The sequence below is a fragment of the Budorcas taxicolor genome, chromosome 1 (assembly GCF_023091745.1).
Source record: "Budorcas taxicolor isolate Tak-1 chromosome 1, Takin1.1, whole genome shotgun sequence".
Lineage (NCBI taxonomy): Eukaryota > Metazoa > Chordata > Mammalia > Artiodactyla > Bovidae > Budorcas > Budorcas taxicolor.
This window is the reverse complement of record NC_068910.1, coordinates 121,010,066-121,036,745: the sequence shown is the minus strand read 5'-3', so window position 1 is coordinate 121,036,745 and position 26,680 is coordinate 121,010,066. Positions and strand designations below refer to the sequence as shown.

General features: G+C 40.7%; 2 protein-coding genes across 2 annotated transcripts in view; one reads left to right on the top strand and one right to left on the bottom strand.

Annotated features, from left to right (window-relative positions):
• CD96 (CD96 molecule) overlaps positions 1-26,680 on the bottom strand; it is a 98,829-nt gene that overhangs the window by 45,066 nt on the left and 27,083 nt on the right. Inside the window, exons 4-8 of the mRNA XM_052642309.1 lie at positions 25,862-26,069; positions 22,134-22,189; positions 10,095-10,185; positions 7,466-7,654; positions 200-292 (exon numbers count right to left, since the gene is read on the bottom strand). Coding sequence (XP_052498269.1) covers positions 200-292; positions 7,466-7,654; positions 10,095-10,185; positions 22,134-22,189; positions 25,862-26,069 — 637 coding nt within the window. The remainder of the gene's footprint in view (positions 1-199; positions 293-7,465; positions 7,655-10,094; positions 10,186-22,133; positions 22,190-25,861; positions 26,070-26,680) is intronic.
• Positions 14,931-15,584, top strand: ZBED2 (zinc finger BED-type containing 2). The gene has a single exon (XM_052642318.1). It carries the CDS (start codon positions 14,931-14,933, stop codon positions 15,582-15,584), a length of 654 nt encoding a protein of 217 aa, XP_052498278.1.

Here is a 26,680-nt window from a genome sequence, read left to right as displayed (position 1 = left end):
GCCAGGTCTTAAAGTGAAAGACTTTGGAAGTTGTGCTAATTCTTTTAATCCATGAAAATAGTACTTAATATACTTATTTAAAATCTCCATAGATAAGAATGGGGCAGGAATCATACAAATTTTCTGAAATTTTTTCTTATTAATCTACTTAAAGGATTAATAGTTCATGGGAAGTAAAAGAGTATGAAAACATTCTTACCTGTAGGAGATATGCTGTTGGCTAGAGAAGGTCGTGTGCCAAGGGTAGATTCTGTAGGATTGAGTGGAGAATCTATTGGAGGGTTCACTGAGCCTGGAAGGATGAAACAGACATTGCTAATGAACAAAATACTGTGGCAGGAAGATAAAATATTAACTTAGTTCCCACCAAACCTTTATTCATCTAACAAATTATTATTGATTAAAAGTCATCATAGGGCTAGGCAGTGGAGTAAAATGGTGAAAGGCAAACACATAGGACTGTCTTTAAAGAGCATACAGCCTAGAATATAGGTAGGTAGCCAGGCACTGTGCTGAGTGCTAGAATAACAGAAGTGCGAGATGCCAGGAGAATGCATGGAGGGGCACCAACCAATGTTGAGAGGTTGGGAAAGCTTCCTGGAGAACACCGCATTTAACTAAGGCCTGGTAAAACAATTATAGCGGCAATGTTTTGAGGCATTTGGCAAGTAACCATACAGTTTACAAATCCATAGACCCACAAAAATATTTTTTATCAGTAAGAATACAATGATACAGCCCTCCAAAAGGACATGACATCAATGGACATAAGATCGATGGTATTATTGTGCTCTTACTAAAATTTCTATTTTTTTTCATAAATTTTTTATTTGGCTACAACTTTTTTTCCTCTCTTTCTCTCTCTCATGTGTGTGTGGGGGGGCGGTTTCTGGGATGAAAGAGAAGCTGATATATGTTTTTTCACTTATCATTATACATTCATGTCAGTTCCTTAAAGTTCATTGTTGTACTGTAAAATAATTCTACCAGCAGTTTAAAACAATTTACAAATGTCAGAAGGACCTATTGACTTTAGGACTATGTGGATTAATATAATTAATATTTAGTTATTAAATATAATTATTTAATTATATTTAAATTAATTTTATTTAAATAAAGTTATTTTTATTTAAGACTAGCAGATTTTGTGATTTTTCTATATATAATGGCATTGAGTATAGTATTACACATCTGATGGTCTGAATCAATTATTTGGACATTTAATTAGAAATGATATCATTTTTTCTACTCTTTAAGGAATAAGTATATATAATTTATGTCACTTGATAGCACATAGCACATTGGAAGGAATTTGCTCTTGTAATCTAAAAGCATCTGTGCTTTATTTTCATTGGTAATTTGTTATTGCTATTGACTATAGGTTGTGCTCACAGTTGGCTGTGACTTGCTATCATAAATGACCACTTGCTATTAAGTATTCTGAGGGGTAGTTATATGAAGAGTATGTGAATATGTCAGTAGGGTGACTATCCTCTTCCTCTCATGCTATCAGGAGCAAGTATGAACTCCTCAGTATGACACACAAATCTGATTCTGATCTAATCCCACGTTAAATTTCCATCTTCATTTCCTGATGTTGCCTATTATCTTTTGACAGTGTTAGTCGCTCAGTCATATCTGACTCTTGGCAACTGCATGCACTATAGCCAGCCAGGCTCCTCTGTTCATAGAATTCTCCAGGCAAGAATATTGAAGTAGGTAGTCATTCCCTTCTCCAGGGGATTTTCCTGACCCAGAGATTGAATTTGGGTCTCCTGCATTGCAGGCAAATTCTTTACTGACTGCACCACCAGGGAATCTTTATCTTTTACATCTCTTTAAAATCACACCCTCAATCCAATCCAATTTACCAAACATAATATGTTCTCCGTGACTTCTTGATCTTTGTGTTTGCTGTTTCCTAAGACTTGCCCATTCCAAACTTTCTACTACATGCCTCTCAAACTTGAAGTAGGGTTCTTTGTGATGTGCTCATAGTACTTAATGTTTACCCTAGCAAAGGCCTCATTATTTCATTGCTATGTCTCTCAAGAGAAGTAATTGTTTTGTTTCTCACTGTATTCCTAGTTCCTGGCAAATGTAAGTAGATGAATATATATATATTCCCTCTTAAAAGAAGATCAATTTTAAATATGTATCTGACTGCTGTTGTGTCATAAGCCTCATTTTCCAAACTATTGGGCTGGCCAAAAAGTTTGTTTGGGACCTTACAGAAATAGCAGCCTTAATGAGATGGAACATTGGTATGGAAAAATAATGCACAGGTGTTTTTGTCTGTAGATTGATTAGAATAGAGACTGGCAAACTATGGCTAAGGTGAAATTCCATTCACTGTCTATATTTGCAAATAAAGTTTTATTAAAATACATCCATGCCTATTTGTTTATGTATTGTCTATGGCTGCTCTTGTACTACAATAGCAGAGCTGAATAACCATGATAGAGACCACACGGTCCACAAAACAACATATTTACTATTCGGCAGGTTAAAAACAGAAAATATTCACCAACTGGAACAAAAGCTGTTAATAGGTTATGCTCAATCCTAGGTTTCCGAATTAGGAAAGAAGCATTTAATTTTTATTTGTTGACTATTTCTATTTTAAGGTATTATTTTGCCAGATTTCATCACTAAATATCTTTGTAAGCTGCAGGGTCCTTAGCTTCACAGTGCATTATGATGTTACTGCAAGATTTGCATTTTGAGATGAGCTCTTTGCTCTATGACAAAAATGATGCACAGCTTTGCTGAGGCTGTCAAGAGTTTCTAGTTTCAGACTGGCCTATGAAGTAGAAGTTCTGTCCTGGTGAAAACAAAACTAAGCGGGTATAAAAAGGAGGGGCTAAAACCTAACAAAGAAAATGTATTTCCCAAAATCAAATACAGAATTTAACAGAAACATGTCAGCTAGTTTTCAGACCACTACATTCACCATAATGTTGTAAAGGGCTGGGCTGCTGAACACTTCATCCATTTCTGAGTGTGTCCACTCTGCACAGGCCTAGCACCGCTCTTGGAACCACCCGCATGGGCAGCAGTGGCCATGTGTGTCCCACAAGGGCAGCGGGGTCAATTCTAGAGCTTCCTCAGAGTTTGACTCAGCCATTCGCTGGTTCACTCAGAAAAGAACTGAACCTCAGGGTTTGGGTAGATCCTTGCTTCTCAAAATGTGGTCCATAGTAACTTTTAGGATCTTATTAGAAATGCAGACTCTCAGGCCCCTTCCCAATCCCTCAACTTACTGAATCAAAATCTGCTTTTCAAGAAGATCATTAGGTGATCTGTATGTATAGTAAAGTCCTTTCTTGATATTCTCAACATTCCTGGGATCAGTCACAGGTATGTGGGAAACCATGAAACCAGAGAATTTGGCTGGCGTATGTCACCCTCATATTCACTAGTCCTCTCATCCCGCTATTGAGCCATCCCTTTTGAATCTTCTTCCCACATCCTCAGACACATATGGACACTATCCCTTACACACAGTGAAGCACTCATCAATTCTTAACTCTTGTATCCCAAGGGTCTGGATCTCAGCTGTTACAGTTGGAAATCAATTTAATCAACAAATCTCTGTTGAGGCTGATGATAGCCAGAGTATTGCCCACCCTGGGGAGGTATCTGCACTTAACTTTTGAATTGAGACAATATAAGATAGTCCCTCTACTGCCCCCAAACAAAATAACTCCTTGCATATACCAAAACATTGATTCTGCAGCACTACAATATTAGACATTCTCATAGACTAGGTTGACATGCTAGAATATTTTTAGAAAGAGTCTTTTTTTTTTTTTTAAACTACTGTCGAATCATGACAATTCTTTAGGCCTTAGTATTCAAATAGCTGCCTGACAAGTCACCTTCACTTTGATCCCTTCCCTTTCCTGAGTTTTCTAGAGTAAGAATCACTAAGCAGTTGAATGTCCTGGAAGATAGGGGTAGGTGGGGAAGGAAGCACCTCAGAGGGCTGTTACCTTTTAGCCTTCCAACATTATTACTCTTTTCTGGGAACAAAAGAGAGCAAAATCTCCTCCCCTTCTCTCTCTAAATCTCCTTTCTGTTATATAATGGTCTCAGAATTTCTCTATTTTAGCACTAAGAGACAGATTTATCTCCTGCATTTTCATCTCAATATCTGTCTACTGACTTCCACAAGGCAATGATCCTTGCGCGAGGCATCAGAACTTTGCTCCAGAGTTTGTGAAGCATCCAGCAGTACTATTGCAGGCAGAAAGCATGTTTGCAAGTAAACGTTTAAGAACTTTTAACAAATGGGAAAATATGATATTGCAATGACAGTGCTTTGTGGAGCCTCAACTGTATCTTCTAAATCATTCATGAAGATAGATATCAGAATATGAGCAGAATACAAGCTATAATTTTGGGAAATTGAACTGTTTAAGATTTATTATCTTTAATATTTGATTGTAAAGGATGAAAACTCATTTGACAATTTAAAATTAATCATCTTCTCAGAGCCTAAAATTATACTAGAGCAGGGCTATCCTGTAAAATTGAAATTATGGTATGCTTTGAGTACCAGAATCAGTGCTCTTCCTTATTACCTTAAAAATATTCACTATTTTCTGATATTAAAGTCAAGTACAGTTCAAGAGAATGAGAAGGCAAGCTTGGAAGAAAATATTTGTGAAAGACACATCTGATAAAGAACCATTATCAAAATATTCAAAGAATTCTTAAATATCAACAATAAGAAAACAGATAACCTGATTTAAAAATGGGCAAGAGTTAGACATCTCACCACAGAAAATATACATTTGGCAAATAAGCATATGAAAATGTGCTTCACATCATATATCATCAGAAAATGCAAATTGAAACAATGCTGAATTATTGCTACACCTGTTAGAATGGCTGAAATTTAGAATACTGACAATACAAAATGCTGGCAGGGATGTGGAGCAATAGTAACTCTCCTTCATTGCTGGTTGGTGGGTATGCAAAATGATATAGTCAGTTTCGAAGACAATTTGGTGATTTCTTATATTAAACATACTCTTAGAATACAATCTAGCAATTGTGCCCCTTGGTATTTACTCAAAGGATTTGCAAGCACATGACCCACACAAACTTGCACATGAATGTTTATTGAAGCTTTACTTTTTAAAAATTTTTATTTGAGTATAGTTGATTTATAATGTGTGTTCATTTCAGGTGTATAGTAAAGTGAATGGCCTATATGGGAAAAGAATATAAAGGCTTTATTTTTTATTGCCCAAACTCAGAAGCAAACAAGATGTCCTTCAGTAGATGAATGGATATATAGACTGTGGTGTACTCATTGAAAGGAATACTATTCAGTGCTAAAAAGACACTCTCAAGCCATGAAAAGACATGGAGGAATCCTAAATGCATACTGTTAAGTGAAAGCAGTCTGTATTAGGACAGTGAAGACTTAGGGCTCTATGACACCATAATGATGAGAACATCATTTGTCCAAATCTATAGTATGCACATCACTGAGAGGAAGCCCTAGAGTAAACTAAGGCCTTTGGGCAGTTGTCTTGTGTTGGCGTAGGTTCATCAGTGGTGACAAAGGCACCATTCTGGTGGGTGATGTGGATAACGAGGGAGAAGATGCACATGTGGGGAAGGGGCATATGGGAAATCTCTGTACCTTCCTCTTAATTTTGCTGTGAAGTTAAAACTGCTCTAAAAAAATAGTCTTTAAACAATAACAAAAAGCCAAGAGGCAGTCTTAACATCATAAAATATTTTTGAAATGTGATGCTTCGCTGGTGGCTCAGTGGTGAAGAATCTGCCGGCCAATGCAGATGTGGGTTCAGTCCCCGGGTCAGGAAGATCCCCTGGAGAAGGAAATGGCAGCCCACTCCAGGATTCTTGTCTGGGAAATCCCATTGACAGAGGAGCCTGGTGGGCTATAGTCCATTGGGTTGCAAAGAGTCGGACACGACTGAGTACTAAACAAGAACAACAAAATCTGTCTACGATGATTCAGGATTCTGCCAAAGCTACTGGGAAATCGATGTGAGAACCAGCTACTTTTACCCTCTTCCAAGATTGTAGCGCTAACCTCGTACAGTGTTCTGGAAAGGAGGAGCACTTATTTCCAAGGGAATTAGGTCACGTTGAGTACGAATATTTCATGACCATTCCTGAATAATTAATTCAAAGTTCAGAGTGAGGTGAATGGGCAGGGATGCAGCGACGATGCTACTGTCCTGGTGTCTGAGTGGCACCTCTTTCTGCAGGGTCGGTGGTGGGGGTGGACTTACAGAGCCACATACCCGGTCCAAGGCTCACAGGAACCAACCACTGGCACTGGTGTCAGGGTTGGGAAGCACCCAATATGCAGACTGTAGCCTTGAAACAAAGGGAAATTTTTCCCTCATAAATTATTCTGGTTTTTATAAGTTATATACTATAGCGTCTCTGAAAATAGGAAGGTGGTAAGAGATGTCAGTGATTCTGTGGAGTTGTAATAATGACTTGCAAAATTAAGTTTTATAGGTACTACTTTGTTGTTACATAAGAATAGTTGACAGCTGTCACTTCATACTTCAGTTTTTTATGGGCAATCTGTTTTCACTATATTTGTAGAGACATTTGTTCACATCTCTTTTGTAGTAAATCTTTATTACTTGATCCGGTTCAGAGTAATGTATTCTGGTTAATCAAATGTTGCAATAAGTAGAATGATCCCACATATCAACTTTGAAGTCATAAAAATCCTCTGTATGAGATTTTGTGCTTCAAATATAGGTATACTAAAATCATGATATGGCTTTTCCAGGCTTCTTTGGTGGCAGAGTGGTAAAGAATCTGCCTATCAATGCAGGAGACACAAGGGGCATGGGTTCGATCCCTGGGTTGGGAAGATCCTCTGGAGGAGGAAATGGCAACCTGCTCCAGTATTCTTCCCTGTAAAATTCCGTGGACAGAGGAGCCTGTTGGGCTACAGTCCATGGGGTAGCGAAGAGCGGACAAGACTAAGCAAACACACATACACAACATGGCTTATCCATTCCTAAGTATTAGAATGAAATATGCTATATGTAAATGGATGCTTTTATAGACTCAGAAGTAATTTTAGGATTTTAAAAACTCTCTTGATTATAAATATATTAGTGTTAAATTTCATTATATGGTAGATTAACAAAAATGCTAGTTAATTGAGTCATTATTAATTGAATCTGAACAAAAAGTTCACTGTACTCACCAGAAATTCTTGGAAACAGGAATTAGCTACTTTTTATTTGAAGAAATTCTTTCAGTAGAGTCCCTTTAGTCAAAAAATGTTTGATACTTTGAAATTGAATAATTTTGAATAGTGTAGAGAGAGTTTTCAGAGATTAAAATATCATGGAAATAATCAGTATTCTATTTGTTTTAGTTAGAAATGTTCTGAACTTATGGCAGTCTTGGCCACCCCCTTGTTGACCTCATTAAATAGATAACTCACCCAAGGAAAATGTGATCTTTTCAGATGAGCTATTCCACACTTTGTGTCCAGGGGCCGGAGACAGAGCCATACACCAGATGGTTAGGTTGTCTGAGCGGGCTGGTTTATTATCATATACACTTGTCAAAACAGACTTCAGTTCCCAAAATCCATCTTTGTTTTTTCTTTTTTCGCTAGTGGTATACATTTCTACAAGACAGATAAGAACAAAGTTCGTCACCAACATTTCCCATATGAGCTGTAAAATGATGCCAGGGCATGGCTGGAGACAGTTCAGCTTACAGTGGTGTAGTCTACAGGTGGTCAAACTGAAGCTCTTGTCCATTTCTCTGGCAGGCCTGGAATTAAACTGAACTGTTTTGTTCAAGCTCCTACATGGCATTGATCCATGGTCAAGGTATGGAATATATTGGTTAAAGGTGTTGCTTTATTTATAACCAGGGGTCTAGTGGGTCTGGGGGCAAGTTTCCCCAGCTCATCAGCATTGCTGATAACAGTGAGACTGATGATTTGTCCCTGGCCTGAGTGAGATCCTGGGAGGTCTCTTCTGTGGAGAGTGAGTAGTAGCAAGAATACACCTAAGTGACCAGAAAAATATAAAACAACCTCAGCTGAGACTCCATTTCGGGTCCTCCACTTTGAGGTGCTGCGAATGTGTACATGGGATGGATGGTGGCTCAGATGGTAAAGAAAGTGAAAGTGAAGTTGCTCAGTCGTGTCTGACTCTTTGCAACCCCGTGGACTGTAGCCCACCAGGCTCCTCTGTCCATGGGATTCTCCAGGCAAGAATACTGGAGTGGGTTGCCATTTCCTTCTCCAGGGGGTCTTCCTGACCCAGGGATAGAACCTGGGTCCCCTGCATTGCAGGCAGACGCTTTACCCTCTGAGCCACCGGGGAAGCCCAAATGGTAAAGAATGTGCCTGCAATGCAGGAGACCCGGTTCGGTCCCTAGATTGGAAAGATCCCCTGGAGAAGGGAATGGCCCCATTCCAGTATTCTTGCCTGGAGAATTCCATGGACAGAGGAACCTGGCCAGCAATGGTCCATAGTGTCCCAAAGAGTCGGACATGACCAAGCGACTAACACTTTCACTTCACTTTCACATGTGTACATGGGATTCATACCCTTGCTGCTGCTGCTGCTGCTGCTAAGTCTCTTCAGTCGTGTCCGACTCTGTGCAACCCCATAGACGGCAGCCCACCAGGCTCCCCCGTCCCTGGGATTCTCCAGGCGAAAATACTGGAGTGGGTTGCCATTTCCTTCTCCAATGCATGAAAGTGAAAGTGAAGTTGCTCAGTCGTGTCCGACTCTTAGTGACCCCATGGACTGCAGCCTGCCAGGCTCCTCCACCCATGGGATTTTCCAGGCAAGAGTACTGGAGTGGGGGTGCCATTGCCTTCTCCATCCATATCCTTACTTTAAGGATATTGTTGCTAGACTATCTTTTTCCTGAAATAAGCTGTTACTTATTTATAACAATGTCTGTTATCTATAACGCTGTCATTTGGGGTCCTGTGAGTCTTCTTTAGAAATAGAATCCTGTTTAACTGCCACTGTTGGTACCACCTCCAAGTAGCATACATGGCAGCAGGACATGAATGTAGAACTCTGTCCCTATAGGTCAGAACTTTTGTTTCACAGCTTCTTGACACTGAAGGTTCTAAATGCTAATTCTAAAGTTAGCACTTGCCAAAGTAGTAACTACATGCAGTTGTGTGCTGGTAAAATTCTGGCCACAGTGCCTGGCCTCACAGGTGTAAGGATAATGACCCTTCTAACATCTATGATGAACAAATCTATAATGACCCTTAACAGATATTTGCAGGATTGCATCCTACCATTATTGTGGGAGAATTGTTTTTAAAGTGATCCAGTAACAAAGCCAGTAATTCAACATGAGTCAAATAGATCAATAAAATCATTCATCAACAAAGACTGAAAACTTTATCAATTAAAGATAATGCAGCAAGAAATATGTGACTGCTACTATTGAGCTTTGAGGAAAAATGACTCTGGAGAAAGAAGGCCCATTGTCCCAGGCAGGAGATGGCCCAGATTGTTCTGGCAGTGTCTATCGTGTTTACCATGAAAACATGGCTTTGTACATTCTCACCTGAGCTTGTCTCCATGTATGTCCTGCTCCAGGAACTTTTAATCCTCCCGATGAACATGTTCCTTGTTATGGAGCTAAGTTATTTACATATACTTCCTTCAATCCTCCACCCCACCCTACCCAGATCCTTGCAAGGAAAAATAGAAATCGTTTGTTGATTTAAGGTAGTGATGCTAAGTTAATTGGAACTAAATGACACGATTAATACATGTACATTGAATTAAACTTGCTTGCTCTCATAGAAGACATCTGCATTTATGAACAGTTAAATAATAACAGTACTGTTCATATGTGAGTGGACCAAGTCAACTGTATTTCTTGTATTCTGGGAAATACCTCCCTGCTCCTTGGAGGAGCCAGATGAGGTGTCAGAAAATGGCATTTGGTAGGCAAGATGATGTTTTTCTTGGAATAAGAATTGCTCTTAAATGCCAAGATAGACCTGGGCAGTGGCAACTTCTATTTGTTTTCTTTCTTTCTTTGCCAAACCCACTTCCATTGACTGATTTCCTTACCTTCTCTTTCACCTTGAGGGAAGCTCCTCTGAATAAACCAGGTGAGGTTTGCTGTGGGAAATACTTTCCTCAGTGAGCAGGTAAAAATTCTCTGGGGTTAGAGACAGAATATGGAAAGAATTATTTGCCAATTCAGAAGAAACTGGTGCCCCATACATCTCCACTGGGCCTCAGATGAGGCAAATCGGCACAAAATTACTTTTCCCATTTTTATTATTTTATTTATTTATTTATTGGTGGAACTTCCCGGACCAGGGATTAAAGCTGCACCCCCTGCAGTTAAAGCATAAAGTCTTAACCACTGGACCATCAGGGAAGTCCTTTCCACTTTTAACAAGGCAGTGTTTACCTTTAAGAGGTTGCTTAAAATGTGAACTATAAATAGGCAATCGCCTATAGATAAGTTACAAATTAACAGCTAGAATTCAAGGTCAATTTAAGAAGAATCTAGAACTATACTAATGTTGCAAATCTGGATTCTGAGTTAGGAAAAGGAAGATTACATCTCTATATAGGCAGAATAAAATAGCATAAATGGAAACCAAAGAATAGGAAGAAGTTATAACAGGCAGAGGCCAGGGAAGCATATTCTGTCAGACCAAAAGCTACAAGAGACTCAGGCTTTTGTTCCTCAAATAATGTAAAGTACTGTTTGTAGCAACAACTACAGAAACCATTTAATATAAATATTTCACTTTTGACTTGTAAAGAGTTTACCTAATTAATTGTTTGTCATCTTAACAATGCTATAGGCTAGGTAGGACCCACTTTATCTGCCATTTGACAGATAGGGAAGTCAGGGCACAGAATCACTGAATGGTTACAGGGAGTGGAATGTAGCTGATGGTAAAACTGGTGTTACCTTAATCTCAGTAAAAGGTATTTCCTGGTAAAACACGTTGCATTAAAATAAGAAACAAGTAGAAGAGCAGATAGCTTATGTTACAAAACCAGGGAGCTTAGCAGTTTGGTTAGTTTATTATTATTATTTTTTCTCTCAACACTGTGGTTGTTTTGTGAGATGGTGGTTTCTTCAAGATCCTGGTGAAAATATGCAGTAAGGTATTATCTGATCTTCATTATTTTATCTGAGACAGTAGAGAATTATAATCCTTTTTATAGTTTTGTTTTCTTGTCAAGAGACATGTGTATTTTACATGTGGCCAGCCCTAAAATTTTAATTCTCAGATATTTTTCACAGTTGATGAATATGCTAGTTAATTAGTAAAGAACTGTTACCTATATGTAATGCTTGGTGTGCCAATTCCTCTGCAGACTAGTTATGCCCAAAGACTCTGGTTTTGAGCAGAGCTGAGAAACCAAATCTAAGAATAATACTAAGTCCCATCTTTCTGGTGAGATCCCACCAAGGTGCAAATGAACATCCCTCAGAACATCACTATAAAACCCCCAAGGAAATACTGAGACTTTCAGAGGAGGTTATTTGTTGCATCCAAAATGGTAGATAGCAAACACTATAAAGCCCCAGATTTCCCACTCATTCAGCACTTAATGGGGATGCAGGCACATGGCAGGAATGCAGATCCATGAAATTCTGTCTCTTTCTGTCTTAAAAGCAAATGTAGGTCTCCTGAAATATATTCTTAAGTAAAAGAAAGAGAATTCAGTTTATTTAATCCAATAAAAAGCCAAAGACAGACTTTATCTAGGTGATTTGTGTAGGATCTATAGTGAAAAAAATGTTTTAAAAATGTTAAAAGGTTTGTATTAATGTCAATACCTTTAGCCCCTCTCACGATTCATTTTCTCTATGTTCATCTAATCTACCAAAAGATGATGATATGGTAATATCAGGAATGAAAAGGAGTTCCATTATTTTATAAAGGCAACGGGCTCACTGAAGAAATCTCTTGTTCAGTTCAGTTCAGTCGCTTAGTCTTGTTAACTCAATAAAAATATTAAAAAGATTTAATGCCTATAGATTTTCTAAATTCAGATTTCATGGAATGATTCAGGTTTCAAATATTCTATACCATCTCCAGACAGTGTTCTAAGATTTTGCTTAGGAATATGGTTCTTGTCCTGAAACTCCTCTGGTCTCTAAAATTGAAAAACTTCAGACTAAACTAGTTCAAACTGAAGTCAAACATGTTATGAAATGTCAAGCATATGTGATTTCGCTGAGCAAGCCAAGTTGTATTTCTTTGTTAACTTTCAAAGGATTAAGAAGAAAAACATGTCAGATTAGAAAAAAATGTGAAATAAATATGAACAAGAGTTTATGTACACATGCATACAAACACATGCACACACACACACACACACACACACACACACTCCTTTCTCTGCTGAGGAGTCAAAATCATTCACTCACTCAGTGTGAGTCTGTTTATGAAGTATTCACGAAACAAGCAAATTATTGGTTTCTCCAGCACATTATTCTAAGCACATATGGTATAAGTGAGTAATACCACAAAGAATTCTGTAGAAAGAGCCAAAAAGCATTTGGAGAGTTCTGTGGGAGTGCAGAGAAGGATGAAATCTGGGAACAACTTGGCACAATTATATTTTGTGGACAGGGAAGTGTCAGGCCTGGAACCCACAGGTGGAAAGTAGTGGGAAATTCACAAAAGATGGGCAATGGATTGGTTCATGGACTTGGGTGTGAGTTGGGGATGCTGGATGCAGAGGTTGGAGCAAGATGAGATTGACGAGTCAGGAAAAATGAATCCAAATCTAGCTGTAACACTGATCATTCCTTTATTTCCACAGATGAAATACTAAAATGGTGACCATTTGTAAATGATCCTATATTCAGTTTGGTTAAGTTTGGACAGGACCTTTTCCAAAGGACTTTTCACAGAATCAGTTTGAAAATGTTTAACTTATTAGTCTAGAAAGAAAAATCCTTAAAAAAAGTTCCCCTATTTGTTTACCAACTCTTCATTTCTATTTGGAGTCTCTCCAGGCCCCACACATTTACTTTTCACTTGAAATTTAACTTTTAGTCTCTACATGTTTTCTATTCTACCATTTCTGTATTTTCTTCCTGTAACTCAAGGTTTTTCCTCCCATGGATATCTTTAAAATGTGCTTGTCTCCTCTTAGTAGGTTTTCCTTCTAAAATCTATCTATCTGTAAATTTATATTTTTTGCTTAAGTTGTGATTATCCCTTTATTTCACTTCAGCTGAAAGTAGAAGCCAACAGATTTCAGCTTTCCCAATTCTAGTTACATAATATAATATAAATCAACCCCAAATTTGCTATATTTCTCTAAATTGCGGGAGAAGTGTCCTTTTATTTAATCTTCCCCTTTTGCAAGTTCTCTGACTTTTCTACTGACTTTATTTATAATACCAATAGTTTCCAACCAACAATGGAGACTTCACGGCCTGACAACTGGACAAAATATTTGAAACCACAGGTATCCTCAAGGCATGTGGTTTGCCCATTTTTCACCCTTCCCATGTCTTAAATCTTCTTTGTTTGAGATGAGAGGCCAGATGATCTAGTCTTCTGGAAACAACTAAGACTTGTAGGTGCTTGATTTATTGTTTTACTTCACAACATTTGCCAGGGACAACTTTTTTTGGTGGAAGGAGGAGGAGAAAAAGTCTGCATTTATTGCAGAAAAACCCTACAGGTAGGGTCACACCCATGTAGAAACAAGGCTTCCCTGGAAGTGGGAGGGGACAGGAAGTGGAGGTGCCTTCCTCTTGGTGGCAGCAGGCAGCTAACAACCTTCCAACGTGGTAGGAGCACTCCCTGCATAGGAACCCTCAGAGACCAGTCCCAAGCCTTGCTTGCCGGTAAGTACCCACTTGGGGCTGGATGGTGCTTCCGAATTGCTCAGGGTGGCAAAGCTTGATGGATAAGGTTCTCAATCATTTAAAAAATGATCTAAGAGAGAGCAGTCAGGCTCTTTTTAAAATGTACCATAACTTTCCATGTGTTAGTTTATCCTTAAAATGGGGGTCCCTACACCAAATATCTGGAGGAAGTTGCCATCAGGAAGATTTCATCTACTGTTGGCTTTGCAGGTGATGGTGCTGGGGAAGGCGGAGTGTGGTGAGCTGCTTGCTGAGGTCACCCCGACACAACCAGGCTATGGAGAGGAACTCCCCTGCTTTTTGCTCCAGGTATGCCAGCTCCTCCTGCTGAAAACAGCTAAGCCTGCTCTTTGGAGTTCTTAGAATCCCAGCCCCCAAGGAACCTCTCTAGGGGCAAGCTGACTTTACACTGGGAACTGTATTTCCCAGACCCTGGCAGGCTTTGTAGCTTCTGGACTGACTTCTGCATCTGTTCAGAGGAACAGCAAGTCTCTCCTACATTAGCATCAGTCTCTGTTCGCTTCTACCCACACTGAGGGAGACCCAGTGAGGCCCTCGCTCTGCCATCCTGGACAGCCTGAACCCTGAGGCTGCTCCTCCTCCCTCCAAAGTGCATCACACAGGTCTCCGGGAGCACCGAAGCAGTGAAAGCAGCCAGGAAAAGAATCAAGAGAATACCTGAAATTCTCAGTATTCAAAAACACATGTGGTGCTGGTTGAGGTACTGAACACCGAGCTCACTGGAAAGCTTTGTATTAATAATTGCTTCACCGAGTTATCCTGTCTTCTGGCCCAGCCAAGGAGGGATCAGCACGTATCCGGGTCATGGAGGGAAGGTACAGGAGAGCCTCAAAGGCCATTTTGCTTGGCTCTGACTCATCCTGACTCTCCAGTGAAGCAGAAAGGAGGAAACCTCACACCACCCAGGTGTGGCCAGCCTTTGACCACTATTGCAAATCCCTGAGAGTCGCCCAGTCCCTTCCCAAGTACACTTTTAGCTTTAGAGACTTCTGGCTCAAGGAAAGCTGTAAAGAAGAGACAGGATGAGGCGGGAAGAGGAGGAAGAGGACGGAAACAGGATGAAGGCAAAAGGGCCCTTGGAAGTGAAGGAGGGGGAGGAGATCAGTGAGACGCGAGAACCGGCAGCCCCTTTTGCCGGTGCCACGCCCACCCCGATGCCGCACAACAAGGGGACTCGGTTTTCTGAGGCCTGGGAATATTTCCACTTGGCCCCTGCCCGTGCCGGGCACCACCCCAACCAGTATGCCACCTGCCGGCTGTGTGGCAGGCAGGTGAGCCGGGGCCCTGGGGTTAACGTGGGCACCACAGCCCTATGGAAGCATCTGAAAAGCATGCACAAAGACGAGCTGGAGAAGAGCGGCCACGGTCAAGCTGGGCAGCGTCAGGACCCCAGGCCTCAGGGGTCGCCGCTCCCCACGGGTATTGAGGGCGACTGGGCCAGGCTCCTGGAGCAGGTGGGGTCCCTGGCTTTATGGGCCAGCCAAAGAGAAAAGGAACTTCTGAGGAGGGAGAGGGTGGTGGAATGGCGGGAGCGGGCTGTGGAGAGGCGAGAACGAGCCCTGGAGGAGGTGGAAAGGGCCATCCTGGAGATGAGGCGGAAGGTGAGGGCTGAGAAGGAGGCCTGCCAGAGAGAGAAAGATCAGCCCGGGACAGCTCACCCCTTTCATTTTGTTTAAACGGGGGCTTGGGAGAAATTTATTCTGAAAACACTGACTTTAGACCCATAGCAAAAAAGTTCTTTTAGTTCCAGCTTACATATACAGCAAAGTAGCTTGGTAGGGTTTTTGTTTTTAAGAGAAAGAATAGTATGGGTTAATCTCAGCAGGTCTGAATTGGCCAAATGCTTATCTTATCTTAGGTTCCTTAGAACAGTACTCAACAAAACTTTAAAATATACTAACCACGGGTCTGTGAGTTATTTGGGGGCAGAATGTACCAGCCTGTCAGCCTCAATGAGTGAAAATAATGGGATTTATGCCTAGCACTTGGTTTTGGTGGAGCTGAAGGTTTTGATGGTTGAGATTGGATGGGTGGCTGGAATATGCCTATGTGGCCAGCTCATTCTGGAGACCCCACAATGAGCAGAGCTCAGACTTCCTGGGACAGAGGTGTTTGTACACATTCTGGTGTTGATTTAAGAACTGGATGTAAAGCTGATTCTGTGGGACCCAGCAGTGGAAGAAAGAATAAACGTGGGCCTGAGATCTCCAGACTCTTTCAATGTATATCTTTGTCCCATTATTACAGTCTTATATTAAAACTGTTTTATCAGAATAACCCATCTTAATCCTGTAAGTCTTTCCAGCAATCTAACAGATAAGTGATTAATGGATAATTAGCACAGAGAATTAAAGACTTTCCAACTCACTTGAATTAAACATTAAGAATAGAGCATATAAAAATTTGTTCATAAATATTTTAAAAACGTAATTTGATTTCATATTAAGCTTTGTTAAAGGAGGAGTTTGTGAGGAGGAGGTGAAAGAAACTCAGAAAGAAAAAGAAAAAGGTGGAGAGATGGGCTATATAAGGAGAAAGAACGAAGAGAGGCAGAAAACTGAAAAAGGGACAGAGAAGTAATGTGAAGATGAGAGAGACAGCTCCCCAGAGAAAGTTCACCATGCAAAGGTAAGAGGCCTTGACTGGGAGAATGAAGGACAGAGAACATTGTCTTCACTTCTGAGGTCAGTTTTAATGAGTAAAGTTGCTTTTGTTTTGTATCCACAGAGCACACAGATCACTCATTCATTCAAGCAGTAGGTTTCAGATTATATGCCTCAGATTATTGGCATTACACCTACATGCCAATGCTTTGTTTTCCAATTTTTAAAAAAAACTGTCCATCTTTAAGTGTTCAGAGATGCTTTGAAAAAAAGGAATCCAGCAGTCCATAAGGAGAGGTAAATTCCCTGGGCTGCTGCGAACATGTTTAAAATGTTAACACAGGATTTGAGTAAGATCAGATTGGAAACCACTCTGGCCTTTGTGCTGAAGCTGACTTGTTTTGGATGATTCCTATTAAACCTTATTATCTACATATATTTAAAACTGGGTTGGGAGTGGGAAGGAGGGTACGGTGAGAGATTCAGAAGACGAGTGGAGACTAAGCCAGTATCTCATCTTGTAGACAGCGTGGGTGCTTTCAGTCACTCAGCTCCCTAAAGCAGATAAGATGTTGGTATAATAATGGCATCTTGCCTCATTCGGTCCTTACCTATGTAGTTCTTTTCTACTGCTTGTTCTTAGACTTGTCAGCAGCTCAAACAGCCATATCTTATCTTCCTTGTGAGCTGTTTGTGGAAAAGACACAAGTCCAAACACCAGACTTGTGAAAACCCCACCCTGTATTGTAGTCTTGTAATTCCCTCTTTTTCTAGAAACGTGCCTGATATTAAAGCTTTCACTTCCCATGTGGTTTCCCCCCCAAAAGTGTGTTGCCCCTTTGAGGACTGTCTCCACCTGTGGTGAAAGTTCAGGGCTCACTGCTGCAAATGATGGTGGCGGCTGGTCATCACCTGGCTGGAGATACGGACTCAGGAGCCTTATTATGCCACAAAGAGCTAGGAGGAAAAAGAGGCTGCAATGTCTAAAACACACACACACAAGAATAGAGTTTAAGAAGGCCAAGAAATCCACAGAAACTCAAGTTTTGTAAAATCAAAATTAAATAAACACAAACAAGCAAATTCTGTAAATAGCTAACGGAGCTCACCTGCTAAACTCTGATGTTTGGTTTTAAGATTACAGTGTCTTTTTCCCATGAGTCTTATTATTTAAACCTCTCTTCCTTTTTAAGGCATTTTAATCCCATTTGCTTTTGCTTCCTGTTTCATGTGAAGTAGTTTTTTATTTGTTTTTTAGTTTTTTTGCTAAATTTTATAAAACATGATAGAGAGCGACAAGGAGAGGACCCCATGGAGATGGTCAAGTAAAAGCACAGGCAGCAAAGAGAGACCCATGTGGAAAGAGACATTGTGGAAGACTGCCCTGTTGAGTAGTTTTCCTGTATCTCTCCTGTGTCTTCTTTTGCTGCATTATCAGAGTGGATATAGGGCTGTGGGCTGTGTTGACAGGCTCTTCAGCCCAGTATCTTCTGCTCTAGAGCAAAAATCTGCTACATGGGTAGGGGGTAGGGGTAGGTGTTAAAGTTTAGGCTAAAGACTCCCTTTCTTTCCGTGGAGCTGTGGCAGCAAGGCTGTGCGCCATATTGGGGGCCCTGGCAAAGCCAAGCCCTTGGAAACATCCAAGAACACGACATCCATAGGGGATGTGACAATGTCACTGTCACTCTCTAGCATGTCTAAGCCTGAAAGGCTTCAGTGTTAGACTAATCAGAGGACTTTTCTCTTCTACAGGAAAACTAAATTAACCGTACAGTTCATAACTTTAACTGGTGACACTGGAAGACATAGTTCAAATCCCTGTTGCTCTAACACAAGGCTGCTGGTGTAGTGAATGTGTAGTACCTAGTAAGGCATTCCATAGGTGCATGATAATTTCTAAGAGATGAAGGAATGGGATAGCAAATTACCATTACTGAGCACTTGTGGTTGCCAGATGGTAGATACTTTGCATATGGTTCTCTCACTTGGTCCTTATGTCACCATTGTGAGGTTGGAATCATTGTCCCTGTTCACTGATGAGGAACCTAAGAATCTGAGGTCTAAGGCCTGGAATTAATAGTGATGAAGGAGAATTCAGACCAAGATCTATTAAATTCCACAATCTATATTCTGCCATTTCATTATTTCCCACTGTCTCTGAGAATCAGTCACACAGATTTATAAATATGCACGCAATGAGTGAGTGAATGCGTGAAGTCCCTCAGTCGTGTCCGACTCTTTGCGACCCCATGGACTGTAGTCCACCAAGCTCCTCTGTCCATGGGATTCTCCAAGCAAGAGTACTGGAGTGGGTTGCCATTTCCTTCTCCAGGGGATCTTCCCGACCCAGGGATTGAACCCAGGTCTCCCGCATTGCAGGCAGACGCTTTACCTCTGAGCCACCAGGGAAGCATGTAGAGGAAGGAATAAGTGAGAGTGAGTGCCTGATAAATAGTGGCAGGGAAAAAAGATATTTCTGAGACATTGACTCTGTGCTATTTACTCGTTACTGTAGATAAATCTAATGTACCTAAGAAGCCAATATAATATTTATTATGATCCTGGCTTTAGAAATGAGTTAGTTGAGACACATAGAGCTTAACTACTTGATGAGACTATCTTGCTGGTAAGTGGTTGAATCAGGATTTGACTTGATTTCTGTGGCCCCTGAAGCATGATCTCCTTGCTATGCAGTCCTGCCTGGGCATGGGCATGCTAAATTCTCATCCTAGTTCTGCCTTTTGTTAGTGGCTTAGCCAGTGGTTTAGACTCTCCAGGCCCAGTTTCTCATCTGTGATTTGACAGATCTCTACCTATTTCAGAGGCTTATTGGGAGTATCACATGGTAAAAGTATGTCAAAGGGCTTTGAAGAGTTAATATGCTATTGAAAATACAATGGGGATTATAAGAATATCAGAGTGAGAAATTACTAATGTTTGGCAAGGTCTTAAAAGATCCATAAACAAGCTGTGTCCTGCAGCTGATTATGTGGAGTTGTGAGAGATTATTCACTAATTCCCCAGGAAGGAACATTCTCTGGTTTTTCTTGTTAGTGCCTAGAGAAGTATGGGTACAGAAGAGAAAATCTGATGACACATAAGACAAAGTCCTTTTCTTAAAAACGGAAATTCTTGGATCCAATCTTGTGATTGGAAAGTTGGGAAAGCTGGTGTAGGAAATGAATTGGGACAATAAATGGACTGAGTCCACATTACCTGTAAACATGGGCCCAAGAAACTACAGAAAATTCCTCATAAGAAACAAAAACACCTACCAAAAATTACATCATGCGATTATGTCTTTCATTTAAACTACTGAAATGAAGTACGCTAATAAACTTGAAAATTAATTGTGGCAGAACCAGAAAATGGAAACCTTTTCTATGTACTCAGGATTACAATAACAAACTAAGAGACCCATCCATAAAACCAACAAAAGATACAAAGTCTTGGATAATACACTCATCTAAAATACCACAGAGCCTGAGTTATGATTTATATGCAGCTGTCAAATTACACGACTGATATTCAGTGAAAATATGACAAGATATCATAAGTTATTTAATATTCTTGGGGCTAGAAGAAACTAGGAGTATAATTTTCTCTAATCCCATTTAATAGGACATGTTTGAAAATTAATGGAGAATATTCATTTTACTTGGGGTTTTGAAAAGTTTGAATGAAGTCATAATGTCACAAGACAGCTGAGTAACAAAACATAACAGTCAGTGAAAATGCTTATTAAGCACTCTATATCAAACAATGAACTAAGAACTTTTCACACATTATTTTGTTCCATTCTTAAAACAACATGCTGTTAAGACACTTGAGGCATGTCCGACTCTGTGACCCTATGGACCGTAGCCTGCGAGGTTCCTCTGTCCATGGGATTCTCCAGGCAAGAATACTGGAGTGGGTTGCCATTCCCTTCTCCAGAGGACCTTCCTGACCCAGAGATCGAACCCGTGTCTCTTGCATCACCTGCATTACCAGTCAGGTTCTTTACCACTAATGCCACCTGGGAAGCCATCTTAAAAACAACAGCAATATGCAAGAACTCTCCTCATCTCCTTCATCTAGATGGGAAACCTGACTACAAAGATATAATAATGAATTAGCACAAGGTCACAGCCAATAGGAGGAAGAGCTGAGAAGTGAGACCAGATCCCAAAGACTAGAGGCTGGGAAATACCTACAAGAAATTAAAGTCAGATTCCAGTTTCCTTTTCCTCCTGCCCTTCCTACATTGCCTAAAAATAACCAGAATTATGAAAAAGTTCAGATGGGCACATTTCCTCTTATTTTAAAAACACTGGGAAAGCTGATATAGGAAATGAATTAGAACAAATTAATGTCAGCTGAGCAAAACCTCATTCTTACACCAGTATTCACACTGCTTTCCACCCTACTTCACGATCTACTTTAATTTTTAGTCAACAGAAATTTAAACAACTGAGACAATTTTTCTGGGAAATTTAAGGACTAAGGATCACAAGATCATATGTTCTGACAGCCCTACGGCAGAAAATAAGGGTTCCCTTTTGGTTTCTAGAATCAACTTCAGTTCAGCTCAGTTCAGTTCAGTCGCTCAGTCATGTCTGACTCTTTGCGACCCCATGAACCACAGCATGCCAGGCCTCCCTGTCCATTACCAACTCCTGGAGTTTACCCAAACTCATGTCCATTGAGTCAGTGATGCCATCCAACCATCTCATCCTCTGTCATCCCCTTCTCCTCCTAACCTCAATCTTTCCCAGCATCAAGGTCTTTTCCAGTGAGTCAGTTCTTCGCATGAGGTGGCCAGAGTACTGGAGTTTCAGCTTCAGCATCAGTCCTTCCAAAGAATATTCAGGACTGATTTCCTTTAGGATTGACTGGTTGGATGTCCTTGCAGTCCAAGGGACTCTCAGGAGTCTTCTCCAACACCACAGTTCAAAAGCATCAATTCTTCAGCACTTGCTTTCTTTATTGTCCAACTCTCACATCCATACGTGACTACTGGAAAAGCCATAGCCTTGACTAGACGGACGTCCCTTTGTTCCCCAAGTAATGTCTCTGCTTTAGAATATGCTGTCTAGGTTGGTCATAACTTTCCTTCCAAGGAGTAAGTGTCTTTTAATTTCATGGCTGCAGTCACCATCTGCAGTGATTTTGGAGCCCCCCAAAATAAAGTCTGACACTGTTTCCACTGTTTCCCCATCTATTTCCCATGAAGTGATGGGACCAGATGCCATGATCTCAGTTTTCTGAATGTTGAGCTTTAAGCCAACTTTTTCACTATCCGCTTTCACTTTCATCAAGAGGATCTTTAGTTCTTCTTCACTTTCTGCAATATGGGTGGTGTCATCTGCATATCTGAGGTTATTGATATTTCTCCTGGCAATCTTGATTCCAGCTTGTGCTTCTTCTAGCCCAGCAGTTCTCACGATACTCTGCATATAAGTTAAATAAGCAGGGTGACAATATACAGCCTTGACGAGTCAAATTAGCTTACCTTTATTCCTATCAGAAATTAATTGGATTAAGAGCAGGTCCTTTGAGAAAACATTCTGAGCAATGAGGCAAATGAACACACCTTGACATATTACACTGTCAATTTTCAAAGGCTTTAATGTGACTCACCTCTCCAGTGACATCCATGGAGTTATTTTCCACAATCCTGGGGATTTCCAGCTTAGCTTAAAGGCAAATAAAACAGTTAGTGGTCCTGAATGATACCCTGCCTGGTCACTAGTGTGTGTGTGTGTGTGTGTGTGTGTGTGTGTGTGTGTGTCCACGCACGTGTGCGTGCATGTGTGAAAAATTAATAACTCATCAGATATTTATTAAACTCCCACTGTGTTCCAGCAGTATATTAGATGCCAAGGAAACAAAGGTGGACACATCATATTCATTGAGAAATTTATATTTACATGGAAAATGCATATACAAAAACTAGAAATTAGAATTGATATAAGAACTATTATTAGGGACATGTAGGATTTGAAGAAAGCTTTTAAGAGAAGCTTCTAACCCAATCTTGGGGAATAAGGAGGCTTTTGGAAGAGGGAACATTGATGCTTTAAAGATGATTATGGGTGAGTCAGGTGAAAAGGGCCTTCCCAGGTGCCTTAGTGGTAAAGAATCCACCTGTCAATGCAAGAGATGAGGATTTGATCCCTGAGTCAGGAAGATTTCCTGGAGAAGGAAACAGCAATCCACGCCAGTATCCTTGCCTGAGAAATCCCACAGACAGGAACCTGGTAGGCTACAGTCCATGGGGCTGCAAAACGGTTGGGCATGACTCAGCAACTAAACTGCAACAGGAAGAGCAGGTTAAAGTAGGAATGTAAGGGAGGGGAGGGAACAGGCAGTGGGCAAAGAAAAGAGAGGAACAGTCTATGTACCCACAGGTCTAGAAATAAAGCATAAGTTAAGGGCCCTGAAGGGAACTGGAAAAACACCTGGTTCTTATTTAGTTGCTTGGCATCAGAAAAGATCAGGGACTATTTCACTGATTTTGTTCTGCTAAACTGTAAGTTCTTAAAGCCAGAATGCTTCATTCATCTCTCTAGCATTGATAGTGCACAGCATAAAACAGACATTGAGAACATCATGCTGAACTGAAGTGGCCTCAAGATAAGGTGACTATAACAGACATAGTCCTCTATGAACCAGTGGATAAAATATTAAGACCCTTGTCACAGGTACCATCAGTGTCTGCTATGTCCACTTAGCCTCTGCTGCATCCATACAGTCTCTTGCTGGGCACACCAGTGACTCTCCTGAAGACTTACTGGGGTTATGGACACACACCCAGTCCACAAACATGGCAGACTGGAAGTCCCAGAGGGTTAATGGTGCTAACAGGTGGGGAGTTGTGGATAATGCCACAGCTTCCTCGCCTTTTCCGCGGATAACTCTGATGCGTGTTCTTCCACGATTTCACAGTGGGAGTGAGCTCTAAGCCCACATCGCTAACTGGCTTGATCATGTACATTTTATTATCTTCCTTCCCTTTCCTGACATATTTTTCTCGCTCCGATATTTCCTAGGATTATCTCTCTAATAAATTAATTCAAATCCATTAATTCAAATCCTTTTCTCAAAGTTTTCTTTCAGGGCAACACAAACCAAGATACAATAGTAAGGGGAGGAGGCCTATTTCTCACCTCTTATTAGCAACAAATGCTGGTAGAACGAAGGGCCTGAAAGCTGGAACAAGTGTACTAAAAGTTGCAGGGGTGATAGATAGAGACAGATTATTTGGGGTGAATCAAGATCGTGGGAGAACAAGCTTGTGATGGCAGGGGACTCCCCATAAGGAAAGTCAGGTCATAGGAGACGATCAAGGGGGATCCAGGAAGTGGCAGAGGGGAAGCTTCCAGTTTTTGGTCTGGTAGAGAACAAAGGTGTTCAGGAAGAAGAAATAAACCGGATGAAGGGCATATAGAATGGCTCAGTGACACATATCAGTGTTTATTTCAAGGTTTTCGTGTTTTTATTTTTGGCTTATTCTATTTGAGGAATCACCTGGGGACACGGAGTGGGTCCTGAATAAGATATGCAGTATAATTCTGTGCCAGGATCACTACGATATACACTCGGGTGACACCCCAAATAGATTAAAGACTGGATAAGACTGTCCAAACACAACCTATCTGGCTCATTTGCTAAAGGAGAAAATCAGAAAGCAGAAAAGTCTAGTTATTTTAACAAGTAGGCAGTGTCTTGTATTTTTAAGCATCCACTGAAGAGTTCAAAGAAGAAGCAAACAAAAATATAGAGGCAGAGAGATGTGGAGGGGCATAAGGACGAGATGGAAAAGAGGGAAAAGCATTCTCGACCAAGATGAAGATACTTTAATGCAGCAAAGAGATACGGGACATGGTTTAAATGTTGACAAGGCAATTAGATCGAGTTATGGTACAAAAATCCTTGGTCAAATGGGACACAGTTTGCCTAACACAGAATTATTTCTTTTCACATCCTGGATGACTGCCTCCATTGATTTGCCAATAGTGAGGCCAGATGAATCAGTCTCGTGTTTGGGCTAAGACAGTCACACCCCATAAATGAGAGAATGGTGTTATCAATCAAAGAGATGAACATTCTTTCCAACTCATCACAGGACACTGTCTAGGCCCCATAAGGAACCTGATCACGGGGGGCAATTGATTCTTCCCTAACCCATCCCAGAGGAGAGACAGAGAGAGGTAAGGAAGGAGCAAGGGAAGGAAGGCAAGAGAAAGACAGAGTCAAAGAAAGACATATAGGAAAAGCTATCGGCAAGAGACTTCAAACTAAATACATTTTGGCTGCAGCTATTTCCTTATTTATGAACTAAAGGGTTTGCATTTCCTTTAAAATACTGGACTGTGTGATCTCTAGTAATAATTCAGTAAGATTCTAGATAAAAACAAAGATTTTTCACTTATCCTATCATTTAGTTAACCGAGAAAAAAAATCTACCAGTCCATGCTTTTAGGTTTTGTGAATTATTTTCTCTTTTACCTCATTTTCAAAAACAATGAATTGCTCATCCACATCACTGCTTTCCTCTTGGCCTTCATTTAAAAATGATGTTTTAATAAAAAATAAATTCAAAAAATAAAAATAACAGAAAAATGATGTTTTGAAAAACACAGTTCTTGGTCACAAAAATGAAAAATATCTAAAGCCAACAAGTTTCTATTCATTAATATTTCCTTGCATCACTGAACAAAACAGAATTTTCCCATTTCCCTTAAATTTGCAACCTGCAGAGTCTCTGCAGTCTGACTGAGGCCACAGTGGATATTTCAGCTAAGCCCCTCTCTCCTGCAGATGCAAGGTCAGAGGGCCAGCCTTACAGGTCCCTTTGCTGGAGGAGCTGGACAGTCTCTCACCCCAGCTGGCCTTGGTGGGGCCGAGGGGACTCCTGCAGAGTTTCTTAGGAGCTGTGTTTGTCATCTACCTTTTCTCACACTGGCCTTACTCCACCTTGCTCCAGCAAGCAACTTTTATACAACTAGACAACTAAGCAATTAGATTTTGGCAGTTATAATGAAAGAGACTTCCCATATTCTCAGGAGACATTAAAACCATAAAGTAGTGGTCATATGGAAAACCATATGGTAGCTCACGTAAGGTAGCGGTTAGTGGTCACCAGGAAACTGATGATCTATGGCAGCTGAATCATCATTCTTTAGCTTTCTTCCCTCGTCCCCACCCCCAACATGAATCACAAGTGTCAAGACAAACAGAACTCCAGAATAGCGACCCTTGAGTGGCTGCTCTCTAGCTAACAGAGTGTTTCATCTTTGGCGGGGGAAGAATCTGGGGACAGTAACAGGAGCATGGCAGGGACTCCAGAGAACAGAAACTCTTACCAAAAACCTTGACCGTGGTGGAGCTCCTCAAGACAATGCCAGGCCTGACTACAAGGTGGCAAGTGAACTTCCGGCCATCATCGTGGATTTGGACTGGAGAGAGGTAGAGCCCGTAGTCTGTACCTATCCGGACTCTGTCTTTAAATAACGCGGAATTGCTGATGGGGTGACCTCGAGTGGTAAGTGTTTCCTGAGTTCCGTTATCCTCCTGATGAGACAAAATGGTTACCAGCTTTGAGCCTCAATCATGCCAGCTCTGGACTAGGCATTCCACACGGAGTAATCCAGTTGTTCTTTGTGACAATGGAGATGATGAATGAAGAATTGAAATTAAGAGATATTGAGTATGTTACTAGAGAAAGTATCATTACACTCAACTTTTCAATTTAAAATATACTGTCATTCTCTGCTAACACGAATAGAAATTGCTGCTCTTCTGATTAAAACTTCTCCTTCATCACCTTCTATGAGCTGCATATTGACAGTGGGATTTGGGGGAGGGTACAGCCCTGGGAATTAATGTCAGGTCATAATTCTCATTTCAACTTCTGAAATCGTAATGCTAGGATATGTTCAGGGGGCTGTATCTGTTTTACTCATTAAATTTTCACTGAACTGAATGATTACAATCATCCTTTCTTCCCAACATTCCTTTAGAAAAGCTCTCATTTTAGCTCCACTTGGAATGAGGACTAGGATGAGGTAAAGAAAGACTCCTAAAATGCAAAGGTTAAGGAGGCACTCACTCTCAGGGTCTTGTAAGTGCAGGAAAGGCACTGAAAGGGGTTCCTCCTTAAATATTGTGCCCTTTGGCATCTT

Bases quoted from the DNA above. Each gene is read 5' to 3' on its own strand.
- ZBED2 (XM_052642318.1), top strand. From the start codon at position 14,931: ATGAGGCGGGAAGAGGAGGAAGAGGACGGAAACAGGATGAAGGCAAAA.